General features: G+C 39.1%; 1 protein-coding gene across 2 annotated transcripts in view; it reads left to right on the top strand.

The window, feature by feature from the left end:
• IQUB (IQ motif and ubiquitin domain containing) overlaps positions 1 to 12,811 on the top strand; it is a 73,879-nt gene that overhangs the window by 28,229 nt on the left and 32,839 nt on the right. Inside the window, exons 2-5 of one of the 2 annotated variants that reach the window (XM_058022553.1) lie at positions 1,946 to 2,072; positions 2,175 to 2,243; positions 8,991 to 9,184; positions 10,222 to 10,265. In XM_058022553.1, the coding sequence (XP_057878536.1) occupies positions 1,946 to 2,072; positions 2,175 to 2,243; positions 8,991 to 9,184; positions 10,222 to 10,265 (434 nt within the window). Of the gene's footprint in view, positions 1 to 1,945; positions 2,073 to 2,174; positions 2,244 to 8,990; positions 9,185 to 10,221; positions 10,266 to 12,811 lie in introns of those variants that run through there. The other variant, XM_058022552.1, reaches the window with a different exon arrangement.

Raw genomic sequence — 12,811 nt, 5'->3', positions numbered from 1 at the left:
TTACCTTTTAGTCTTAATTGCAAGTTCCCAAAGCTCTCAAAAGCTTAATTTTTCTAAGATTAGGTATGAAATAGATTTATATAGTTTTTTTTTAATAAACATACCAAGTGTTATTTTCTTTCAGTGTCATTTTCTTTCACACAAGCCATTTTTTATCATCTTTTAATTTGTTCTATCTGCTTTTTCTTTAATATCATTAGTATTTTGATGTGGTAATGCAAGGCACAAAGTCAGTATCAAAGTCAGTTCCTGAAGAGTCATTCAGAATCTTTGGGACTTTCTGTGTTTTCAAATATATTCATTTAAAAGATTACACTTAATTTTTTTAAATTGTGAGGTTTGTCTTCTCTGAAAAGTTGAGGCATGCCTGTTGCAATTTCTCAGTTGTTTATGTTTATAAAAATAGGTTAATGTGGACTTCCAAGCACAAATTAACAAAGCGAAGATGATGAGTAAAACTAAAAAAAAATCAGATCATTTCAACCAACAAAAAAACCATTTCCTTCAACTCAGCAAGATTTCTTTCTAAAGCTTGTAAAATGACGAGCAAAAATTCTACTAGAATTTAATTTTCACATCTCCTTGTCCTGAAGGAGTCTTCCACATACAGAGTTTGCTCTCATGCTTTCCCAAGCCCCAGAATCCGAAGCGAGGTGGGGATCACCTGCTGCTGCAGGACTGTGCTGGTTTGACCTCTGTCATGGGTGCAATTTGACACTTTTGATTCACTTTCAGCAATCTTCTTTGGAATTACAGGGAGGACTTGGGAGTGCAGTTTAGATTTTCTTATCCAAAAAACCACATTGAACCCCACATATGAGTTTATTAACCCTGTTCTTCCTCCATTTTAAAGGATTGCAAAGGTTGTTCTCATTCATAAAAGCTTGCTGTGTAATGGTCACTTGCAAATTGCTTTGGGTTAGAAAATTTAACTTTTATCTCAACTTGATCAAATTGCAATCAATAATAAATGATGTTAGAGCACACAACAATTGCCTATATTCGACTCATTGTAATTAGAACCAGTTAGAGTATCATCAATTGCTAAAACCTGTTTTCTCAGGTTGCAACTGATGTGTACCTGGGCAAAGATGGAAGATTATGCATCAAGTTCAATTTATTTTTCCAAAGACAATTTTCATTAGTCAAAACACCTGTGATAGAAATTATCATAAAAAGTTTCATCCCTACAGACCCATGTTGCATACTGTTAAAATCCCAATGAGGTGTTGAAAGAATAATGCCACCTCTTGTTTTGCTGTTTCCTGTAGCAGCAGAACTAAATAGATGAGTTATTTCTCTGTCCAGCCCTCATAGTGACAGGTTGGCAAAGGAGTTATAGGGCTGGGTGCTTTGAGTCATTCCATTCAGAAGAGCTCCTGCTGCTGACTTTTCTGAGCGGCTTCTGTAGAATGGTTCCTTCATCAGGAAAACCTCAGGAGAGAACCTGTGTGCAATGGCACTGTAAGACACTTCTACTAACAGAAGTTCTGCTGAAAAAAAAACTAGTTTAAGACAACCTGTGATCTAGTCTGAGTTCTGCTCCTCCTGACCTCCTTCTGTCAGCACAGAAAAGTGTTTTGGGAGCTGGGGTGCCATCTGGGAATTCTCTCTGAATGTTTTCAATGTATTCTTCTTCATTGCACTTAATAAGTAACTTTTTATGGAAAGATGCAGCTCTGCTGTTGTACACAAATAAGAAAATAGAGAGAGACATTACCCCTATTCATTCTTACTGTAATACAGTCAATTTGATGCAGGCATAAATAAGCAAAATCTTATTCTCTTGAATAGAATGAAAGTAAACTGAACTGCAAAGTTGATTTTAAACGTGATGATTTCATTACCTGCAAGATGATGATTTCATTACCTGCTGTTGCATATTTAAAGAAAGGTGTCATCATTGGCAGAAAATTCTACAGAAAAAGGAATTATTCCTTTATAGATCACAGTGGAATCCAGACATTGCAGTGCATGAAGGAAAAGTTGTCTCAGAACGGGAGCTGACATCACTCTTGCAACCTCTTCTTACCCAGAACTCCAGAAATCTCGTCTTGTTCCTGCAAGATAGGGTATGTAAACCATTTTTTTTCCTCACCAATACTGAGCACAAGTCTGTACCTAAATGAGATGCCATGGCTCCTTCTCACCAACCTACTCTCTTTGTTTTTCAGCTTAGCATAGATGACTTCACATACTTCAGTGAATCCTATGGCAACAAGAATCCGTTTCAAAATGTTCAGGCAAGCATTTATCTCATTTATTTCTTTATGTGCAGTATTTAAAAAGAAAAAGAAAGATGTAAGAAAGATGCATAGAGAAAATAATTTGGAAAAGGGCACTGAGTTGCAGAAGTTTTCCTGTGTAAACTATCGAGATTATTCCAGTATAAGCAGATTTGTTAAAGGAAATAAACTGGGTTTGCAGATACATGCTTTGCAGCTATTATATTTTTAAAGACTGAGTTTTCACAATTCATCCTAACTGACAAAATTGCTCTTAAATATGCTGCAATATTCTATTGTAAAAACCAATATAAAATTTCAGACCAATACCCCAAAATTCTGTTTTGAAGCCATAAGAAGAAAAGAACTTACAAGAACCAAGATTTTTTTTCTTATTTTCAGAATTTAATACCTATTATCTTTTTACAGAAATTGAAGCTCATTCTGGGAGTTAACTCTTTTATATTTGTATTAACTTAATATGTCACTAGATGCTATATTGCCTTAATCTTCATGGAAAAAATAATGCTAACTGATTAACTTGAAATAAACTCTCGGCACAGAATTTCAGATGGAATCATTCTGAGTCAGTCAACAGCTTCAAGTTTTGTCCTCACTGAGAAGTTTTATAGGTTTTGTGCAGAGCATCTATGGTTGTACTTACATGACAGTTTATTGAAATGTAATTAGACAAAATGTTCACTTGTGGAAGTCATAAAGACATTCCTGGAGGCAGTGCAGGATGAACAGAGCTATTAGTAATGTAAATGGTATCAGAGCACACAAGGAAATGTAAATTCCCAAGCACCACACAGCAAGCACTATATGTAATTAAATACATAAATATTCACATAATACCTATCTCTACATCTTAGAACCTCACGTCTTCCTTGTACAAGTGGAACTAGAGATATTAATCTCTGTGTCATATAACAGCATTTTAACGCTGCTGCTGGAAGAGAAACAATTCTTCAGAGTATCTGCATGGGTTTTCTGAGGAATGAATGGGAGTGATAATCATCTGTACTGGGAGGATCAGTGGCTGTGCCCGCAGGCAGCTGTGCTGGTTCTTCTCTGCTATGTCTTACCTTCTCAGGGTTTAACATCTCTGGAAGACTGTGTCCAGACCAAATTTTTGTTGCTGCCTGACTACAAAACGGGTTAAATTTTAGCTCTTTGACGTGCATTGCAATGCATGACATTGCAAGTTCCTAATAATGGGGTGGTCTTACTGAAGTAGGCCCTCCACGTTTAAGAGGCATATCAAAGTACCTAAAACATTCTTCTTCACCTTGTAATCAGGACTCCCTCAGCCCTGTAGATGGAGATTAAAGGCTTTAAAGTCTAGAGATAAGGCCAGAGACTGATGGGTTTAGAAATCAGGTGGTATGCAAGGGGATTGGGACCTAGTGAGGCTGGGAAGGAGGTCCTCAGCTAAACAAAATGTCATGTTTAAGTAAATCCTTGTCTGTATCTGGCAGGTCAAACACTTATACCCAAGTATTTAACAATCTGAATAAATGTCAGCAACTGTTTTTCTTCTGCCTTTGCCTCTGTTCCCTCTCTGTCTTGGAGCTGAGGAATTTTTTCTGTACTATGGCTTCTTTAAAACGGGGAAGTTTATTTTTACAAATTGCTCACCTTAACTCCAGCACTTCCTACATTTGTTCTCTTGGATTTGGCAACCTTAATGCTTTTCCAGTGTAGTTTGATGGAGGTGAGGTGAGTGAGTTTATAAACCTCATTTTCTTTCACGTGAGTGGAAGCAAATGAGATGTATAAACTGCATACTTTCCTTTTCACCTGGGTGCCCACAGAGAGAGTTTTGTCAATATCTCTTGCATAGGGTTTAGTTCTCAGGGCCAGAAAAGGAACTTTATAGTCATCCATATTGGGCATAACAGAATCTACAAAAATTTGCTGGGTTGCTATCATATTACTTGAACTCCACTTGAGATACTTTGGGTAAGAAATCAATTCTTTATCATGCTGTGAAAATTGCAATAATACTCACACAACACAGGACAAAATGAAGGCCGGGTCTGAATTTTCTCCCTGGGGAAATTAGAATCCTTGATGTTGCATAATCAGAAGTTTTTTACCTACACAGTCTATATTATACAAGTGATCAGTGAAGCTGTAATAAATGTTCCATTGCTCTCAAGCATCCTCCTTTATGAACCTCAGAAATGCAAACTTATTCATAAACCTAAGCTGGAGATTTCATTTAGAATGTATAAGAGCATGTAACAGCATGTGTTCTACAAGAAGAAAGTGTTATTTGAAAAAGAGTTATAAACTTGTAAACCCCAGAAACATTTGCAGATATTTGATTTGTTCAGCTGCATTAGCAGCTGTTCTGGGATTTTGGTATCAATGGGTTTGCATGCAATAAAAGAATCTTATTCCAGTTCATACAAATGGACTCTTATAGGTAGATGATTTATCTTGAACTTTCAAACAACTTCTAAATTAAATAATAAAATACGGAGATTAGCATTTGGGGAACTTCCTTTTCAAGAACCTACCCTACAGACTATTTTTCTTTAATATTAGCTTTGGCTTTCCCTAGACAATGCTCAGCTCCTTAGAACTGCAGTGTATATTAACACACTCCAATTAGTGGCCAGCTGTGCGTGTACATAATTATAACTGCGTAAGTCATTGCCACTTGTAGTGTGATAACTCCATCCTATCCTCACTCAGTGGTCATGGACTGAGCACTACTATTTATTCATGTGTGACACACAGGTTCTAACAAAATTTTGACTGTCTTTATTTTCTTTCTTCTAGTTTTATTATATTATTTATTTTTTGACAAGGGAACCTGCACAGAACCACATAATAATCAAGATAAAAGTTCATCATAGATTTATTCAGTGACATGATGATGTTTTGTTCTCTAGTCTTTTCTAAAATACTATTAATATTTGATTTTTTTTTCCATCCTGATCACTATCAGCCTCTGAATTACCATTTTCAAAGAGCTGGTGTAACTCTCAAGATTTCATTACTGAAGGGTAACTCAGTTCTGAGTCTAACACCTATTATTGTGTATGTAAAATTAGGTTTGTTTTTCTGTCATCCTGTACTGTGCTAAAATCAATTTACATTGAATCTTATCAGTTACTCAGTTGACCAAGAGGCTGTGCCAGAAGCTGCTTCTGTAGTTCATCAGTCAGTCACTGCCTTTACTAACCTGGAAAAGTCATCATAATGAACAAGTTTCATTAGCTCAATATTTATATTTTTATCAGATAGTTTAGGAACATATGGAACAGAACAGACTCTAGTGCAGTAACAGATATTTTTTTTATGCCCCTTGCTTGCTAAATCTTATCTATTCTTTAGCTACCTTCTTGTAGAGACTGCCTCTCTCTCCAAAGCAGCTCAGTTTCTTAGTTGCCCTTGCTTCAAGACTGCCAAATGCCTTGTGTGGGTCCAAGCAGACTGTACCATCTAGAGCTTCCTAGATGCCCATTAACTCCTTCAGATATCCTCAGCAGAACTGTTAGGCAAAACTTTTTTGGGAAGGCCACATCAATCTTTTCCGCAGTACAGTCCTTTGTTATTGTTATAGTCTGTATTTTATTCTTTGGAATGCTTCCTCCCATTCTTGGACTTCAGGTTTTCTTCTTGACAGTCCCTTGGATCTGTCTGTAATCCTCAGAAAAAAAATTAATTGTTGTCATGTTTCCCACTATACAGTACACCATTGGGGTTTTCAACAATACTTCCTGTAGCTGCAACACACTTCATCACATAAATCAGATCAATTGTCATTAAAATTATAACTTACCAATTTATGCATACATTTGAAGGGCATGGCTACAATGTAAAAGTTTGTGGGTTAGATAATAATTGGAAAGTTAAAATCGAACCTTCTCCTTCTCCTTCTTTCCCCCTTCCTCTCTCTCCTTGTCTCTCTTCTGTTTCTCGCTACTTACTATGTGGTTTTCTTCAACAGAATGCAAAATCAATTGTTTCTCAATATCCTCTTCATTCGCCACTCCCTTTTGGAGTTTTCATGTTTTGAACAAGCATGGCAGCTGAAATCCTAAAATGTGCAAAGCAACATATGGGTATTGTAAGGAAAAGTGCGCGATTGCCAAATGGCAAGAAGGACAAAGAGGCATGGGATCAGATTGCCTACCTGAGGCTGCTGAGCTGGTATCCAGCTGTGTCTCCCCTTCAGATGAAAAGCAGCTGAATACCAGTGGCTGGAAGCTGAGACAGATGGCAGTGGCTCTACTGGTTAGGAGTAGAGCACAATTAAGATGTTACTCAGTAATGATACATTTAATATCTTATTCTACATTAAATGAGTAATCTGTTTAATGTCCTTGGATGAAACGGCTCTTGCCATTCTGGCTCCTGCTATAGGACAGGGGATTAAAATATTGAAAACAAAAAAAACCTTGAATTTTTCAGAATTTGAGGTCTAAATGCAAATCTGTAAACAAATCAAAATGAAATGTTTCATAATTTTTTTCCAGGAGGTGCTAAAAGCACTACTCAAATACCAAACACTCACAAACAGACTCAAACACTACACAAGATCAGTGCTTTCTGCTCTATTTTAATTTCTGCAGTTACTTTGCTCTTAGTCTGGTAAATCAGACAATTCCACATAATCCTTATGAGCATCTATAGAAATATGATAGTACCTATAGCCTTTGCCTAGGAAGGAAGATGTGAGCAATTAGAAAGAATTAGAGAGCAGGTCAGAAAAGCAGTCAAAGAACAGACAAAAAGGAGCAAATGAATAGTAGGAGAAAAGTGTTAGGAACACCACAACACTTGCATGGGAGGGAGAGAGAGAGTCTGTAACAGCTTGAAGTTCTCAGTGTTGGATTAAGTGAAAGACTTAATCTGGACTTAAATGTAGAAAACATAAAAGCAAAGTTAACAAGCTGTAAAGTAGGACTCAATGAAAATATATCTTCTAGTATTCATATTTGTATTGGGTTTCTGTGGCAAGACTTTGGTAGTGGGTGGGCTGCAGGATGGCTCTTTTGAGAAGCTGCCAGAAGCTTCCCCCATGTCCAAAAGTGTCAATGCTCCAAGAGGGACCCACCACTGGCCAGGGCCGAGCCCATCAGAGACAGTGGCAGCATACTTAAAAAGGTGAAGAAGTTACTGCACAGAAGCAGTTGTGTTTTGAGAAGAGAGTGAGAATTGATGAGAAACCAGCCCCAAGGTCAGCACAGGAGGGGTGGGAGGAGGCAGCAGAGCAGGCAGAGATTCACCTGCAGCCTGAGGTGTGACAGCTGTGCCTCTGTAGCCCAGGGAGATACAGGGGAGCAGAGATCCACCTGCAACCCAGTGCCAGGAGAGCTGGGGGCCTGAAGGAAGCTGTGACCCTGCGGGAAGGCTCCTGGCAGGATCTGTGGAGAGAGGAGCCCGGGCTGGAGCAGTCTGTTCCTGATGAACTGCACCCCATGGGAGGGAGCAGTTCATGAAGAACTGCAGCCTGTGGGAAGAACTCTCCTTGGAGAAGTCCCTGGAGGACTGGTTCCCATGGGAGGGACCCCATGTGGGAGCAAGGGAAGAGTATGAGGAGTCCTTCCCCCAAGCAGGAAGAGGCGTAGAGACAACATGTGATGAACTGACCACAGACCCCATTCTCTGTCCCCTTCTCCACTGCAGGGCAGGAGGTAGAGAGTCATGGGTAATGTTGTGCCTGGAAGAAGAGAGGGGTGGGTAGAAGGTGTTTTGTGTTTTATTTCTATTATCATACTCTGACTTGATTGTTAATAAGTTTAATTAATTTTCCCAAGTCAAGACTGTTTCTCCTGTGTAATTGGTTAGTGAATTCCCCCTGGCCCCTGAGCCTTTTATTTTCTCTCCTTCGTATAGTTGAAGAGGGAAATGATAGAGCAGCTTTGGTTGGTACCTGCATCAGGCCAGGGTCAACCCACCATGACATTAAATAGGGGCTACATTAATGTTGATAATTTTCAAATCTTTGCCTTGCATTTTTGTTTCCCCAAATATTTTGGGTTAATTTTATTATCAAGAAAAATCTAGGAAAGGTGTTTTTTGACTATGAAGTTTCCAAATTTAAAGAATGAGAACGTTTTTCAATTAACTTTATTCAAGTATCTGTATCAGGAACTCAGCTATCAGATTTGTAAATAAAGTGGATGATACCCTGATGCTTTATCTGAACCAACTCAGCCTGAGCTTTGTAATTGGTACTTTGAGTAAAAAGGTGGAAAGTATGACATGAATTTTGTTTGTGTGTGTCTGGAGGCTCTGTAGATCCTGAAATCTGCAGCTTTTTAAAATTAATAATTAGAAATTAGACATTTTTCTGTACCATGTGCTGTACCACCAGGATGTACACAAATGCAGGATGTTTTTTATGCAAAGTATGACTTAACTGAATGGAGCTGCTGGAACTGGAGGTGTCTGACACTGATCTTGCTCACATCCAAGGGCATTTAGTTAGAGTCATCTGAGCTTTGCTTCTGGCAGTGCTCATAACAATCACACTCTTAGCTTGAGAACTTCTACATCATCTAGCTCTCCTCTTCCATACATGTGGAAAAGACAGAAAAAATTTGGTGTTACTGAGTGCTTTAGGCTTGCTGCAAGAAAGCTCAGGAGCAGCCTGCAAGCCACCATCAGAGTTCACATGCTGTTTACTGTGTATGTCCCTCACCTTGAATGTTAAATTAAGGATACATTATAAAAAAGGTTGTGTTAATTAAGGAACTGAATATTAAGCAGGTTACTAAACATCTTGTAAATTTTTTACAGGAAATTCTTCAGTCTTCTCCTTCATCTTTAGTTTTGCCAGCTGTTGACTGCAAGGCTACCAAGCATCTCCTGAATATTCTTCAAGAATCAGGAGACTGGAAGTTAACAAATGTAACCAATCTCAATGTCTCTCAGCTGGAAGTGAATGCATCTCACCCAAACTTACTGGTGATTCAGCTACCACCACTTGCCAGGTAGGGGCTTATCACAAACAGAGCTGACCCACATGTGTACATGATTTTTGGAGCTTTTGAAAATGTCAGGTATTCAGGAAACTAAAAAAACAGAATGCAAGCTTGTAGGGCTATCAAAGTTGTTTCTCTTACAAGGATAAATTCAGTGTTTCTGAAAGTCCCCTGATGAGCTTACCAGGTGTAATAGATGAATTATGTTGAGAGAGGCAGTCAGGCATTCCTATTTTGTCTGCCTCATTATATGAGAACAAAGGGGCAGCTAATAAAACTAAATGGCAACACACTTTTCAGCAGAAAGGCTCAATTATTTTACTCGACACATGATTTACCTGCAGAATTAATTGCTAGAGGCATTCCAGGGGTCAAAAATACTGGCAGGGTAAATAAGCAAGCAAATAAACATACAGACAAACCTGAAGCTAATAAACAGCCTTCTTTTCCATTGCTATGGAAGGAAGGGGAGGGTTATAATTCTTCATGTTTCCAGCTCCATGAGGGCTGTGATCTAACAGAGAAAGGGAGAGACTGTTCCTTCAGGTGAATGTATATTTAGAAAACATAAGGCATGATTGCTGAGCTCATTCTGCTTACTCTTCTTCCCCCAAATATTACTTGGGCATTTGTACATGTTGGTGTGAGGTGCAGATATCAACTTCTCCTAAACAAATGCAATTATAGCTGTCACATCACTACACAAAAGAGGCATGATAACAATTTTAAAGAGCTCCTGAACAAATGTTAAACAAGGGACCAACACCAAATGAAAAAAAAAGCTTCTCAGAGGCTGACCAAAATACTGTCAGTAGTATGGCTTCTCTGCTGCCTAGGAAATCTGAGGGGTTTAAGAATCAGCTGAAGTTGTGGTCCTACATTTTTAATAGCTTTTTAGAAGAAAAGGGTCATTAGGAGGAGATGAAAGAAAAACAGAGGGACTGACAGTAATCCTTTTATCAGTCAGTATCTTCATACATTTCTGATTCACATCATTCTTGCCTAGGAAAGATTTTTAATTATTTCTCTTCTCTCTTTTTCTCTAGTGATTTAAAAGATATTTCCACCCTGGAAGCAATTGCTGAAAATGGTAAGTAATAGTACCTAGACATAACTAACATTTGATCATTTGTGGTTTCACCTGAGCAGGTAGTATTCTCTAGTTCCCAGGCTTTGCTTTGCTATACCATTTAAAGGCTTTTATCCCCCTTCCCTTCTACAGTATTTATAAGCTCTGACTGTCTTAGTTTTAATCAGGCACTAAGTGTCTGTGACATGAAATGTGAGCTTAATAAATTCACATCTGCATCAGGCATGGGCCTTTGCTCACTCTCTGAGCAAACCCTGCATGTCTGTGCAGCTTGAGCGGCCTCCTTCAACCTCACCTTGCACACTGGCAGCTGAAGGTGCCAGGCTCATCTGGCAATTCCAAGGCCTTGGTCTCAGCAAAGGGTGTCTGCATGAATAGGAAATGTTTTTCTAATCTTTATAAAACAGTACTGATGGCCTTCTTTGCCTTTGATATCAGTCTTTTATTGGTTTTGCAGTGTATTAAACGCTACTTGTTAAACTTGAATGTCTATAAAAAAAGTTTCTTGCCTAGCATGTGGTTGAAAAAGAGGTGCCATACATGAAAATGGCGCTGAGAGGCATCTCATTGCAGAGCTTTCACTTACTACTCTAAATTAGAAATCAAATTATAAAGCATGCAAATCACTGAAGTGGTAGTTCTGGAGGTTTACAGTGTAGTGGGCTGATAATTAAACAGTGTTCTTAGTGGCTATGACTGTTTTCTGCTCAGAACTGGGGTTGTAAAATCAGCAGCAGATTTGAAAATCAGGGGAAAATACCTTAGTTGTGTATGCTTTTCTGTTTGTTTTTGTTCTAGTCCAAAATGAGTGGGTTTTATACTAAAACAAGCAGTTGGGCTTTCATCTCTGAATTGCAGAGGAGGTATTTTGTTCTGTTTTCTTGTTCCCAGAGCATACTGGGTAGCTGAGCCTTGGCTTAACATTGGTCTTGGCTGAATAGTGGCTTTGTCTTTAAGGGACATTTCTTTCATCAGCTGCATGGATTCAAGAATAAGCTTCCCAAGTCCTAGAATCATAGTGTCATAGAATATGCTGGAAGGGACCAGCTGGGATCACTGAGTCCATCCTAGCCCTGCACAGGACACCCCAAGAGTTGCATCATGTGCATGACAATGCTCTCCAAATGCTTCTTGAGCTCTGTCAGGTTTGGCCCTCTGCCACTTCTCTGGGGTGCTCTATTGCAGTGCTCTGGGTAGAAAACCTTTTCCTGATATCCAGCCTAAGCCTCCACTGACTCAGTTTCATGCCCTTTCCTTGAGTCCTGTCACTGTCACAAGTGGTGAGATCAGCAGTGCCTGCCCCTTCTCTTCCCCTCATGAGGAAGTTGTAACTGCAATGAGGTTTTGCAATGAGGTCTCCCCTCAGTCTCCTCTTCTCCTGGCTGAACAGACCAAGTGACCTCAGCCACTCTTCATAGGGCTCCCTTCCCCCTTTTGACCCTTCACCATCCTCATTGCCCTCCTTTGAACACTCTCATAGCTCTATATCCTTCTTATATTGTGGCACCCAGACCTGCCCCCAGCCCTGGAGCTGAGGCTGCCCCAGCTCAGAGCAGAGCAGGACAATCCCCTGCCTTGCCTGGCTGGGGATGCTGTGCCTGATACACCCCAGGACAGGGTTGGCCCTCCTGGCTGCAGGGCACACTGCAGACTCAAGCAGCTGCTGTCCCAGGCCACTTTGTTTTGGGAAAGCAAAGTTAAGAGGTGATCTGTGAGAGGATGGAAGAAAAGGCTCTGCCAGCTTTTTGGTTGGTATCAACTAGATTTTAATCAGGAAAAAGGTGTGTGGATTAGGGAACATGTGCCACTTTGCTTGGCCAAGTACAGGATCTGCACTATTGTTCCCAAGTAAGCACCTAATTTAGGTGCTCTAAAACATGGTGGACAGTCTGAGCTCTTTTCTTTGGAGAATTTGAAAATACTTCATAAGAAAGGTATATTCTGATCACAGGCAACAAGAGATCTATATCAATCCTTTTGTCATAAGGATGTTCACAGAAACTTCTCTGGATGAAGGAGTTGCCTCTAGAATCTTCCTGAAGGCAGGAGTTATAGATGGTACTGGTAACTATAGTTACATGTATCTCCCTTCTGAAGGGAAATGCAAATGACATGTTATTTCAGAGAGCTATTGGTTGCTTTAATGAAAGAAAACCCAAAGTCAATCTTTGCATTTTTATACATATTACTTTTTTTTTGTTCTGCAAATTTTTGCTAAGGCTGAAGAGAATTTCCTATGAATCCAGATTACAAAATCAAGGTTATATAATGCCTTGGATCTCCAAAACAAGTGTAATTATGGCAGTAGTTTTTAGGCAGTTGTTTTTCTGAGTAAGTACATTTCTCATAGTAGATTCTCTTAGCAATAATTTTGAGAAGGAAAATTCACATAGCTATGATTCTTGACTGATATGAGGAAATCAGTTCAGCTGAAACCCTACAGAAAAAAGCAATACTTGAATTCTTACAAAAGCCAAATATTTTACACAGCCAGGGCACCATAATTAGAGTAAATAGAAGCGGTTAAGGAGGATAATAATATAAAC

The sequence above is a fragment of the Melospiza georgiana genome, chromosome 4 (assembly GCF_028018845.1).
Source record: "Melospiza georgiana isolate bMelGeo1 chromosome 4, bMelGeo1.pri, whole genome shotgun sequence".
In the NCBI taxonomy this organism is placed as follows: Eukaryota; Metazoa; Chordata; class Aves; order Passeriformes; family Passerellidae; genus Melospiza; species Melospiza georgiana.
This window is presented reverse-complemented; position numbering and strand designations above follow the sequence as displayed.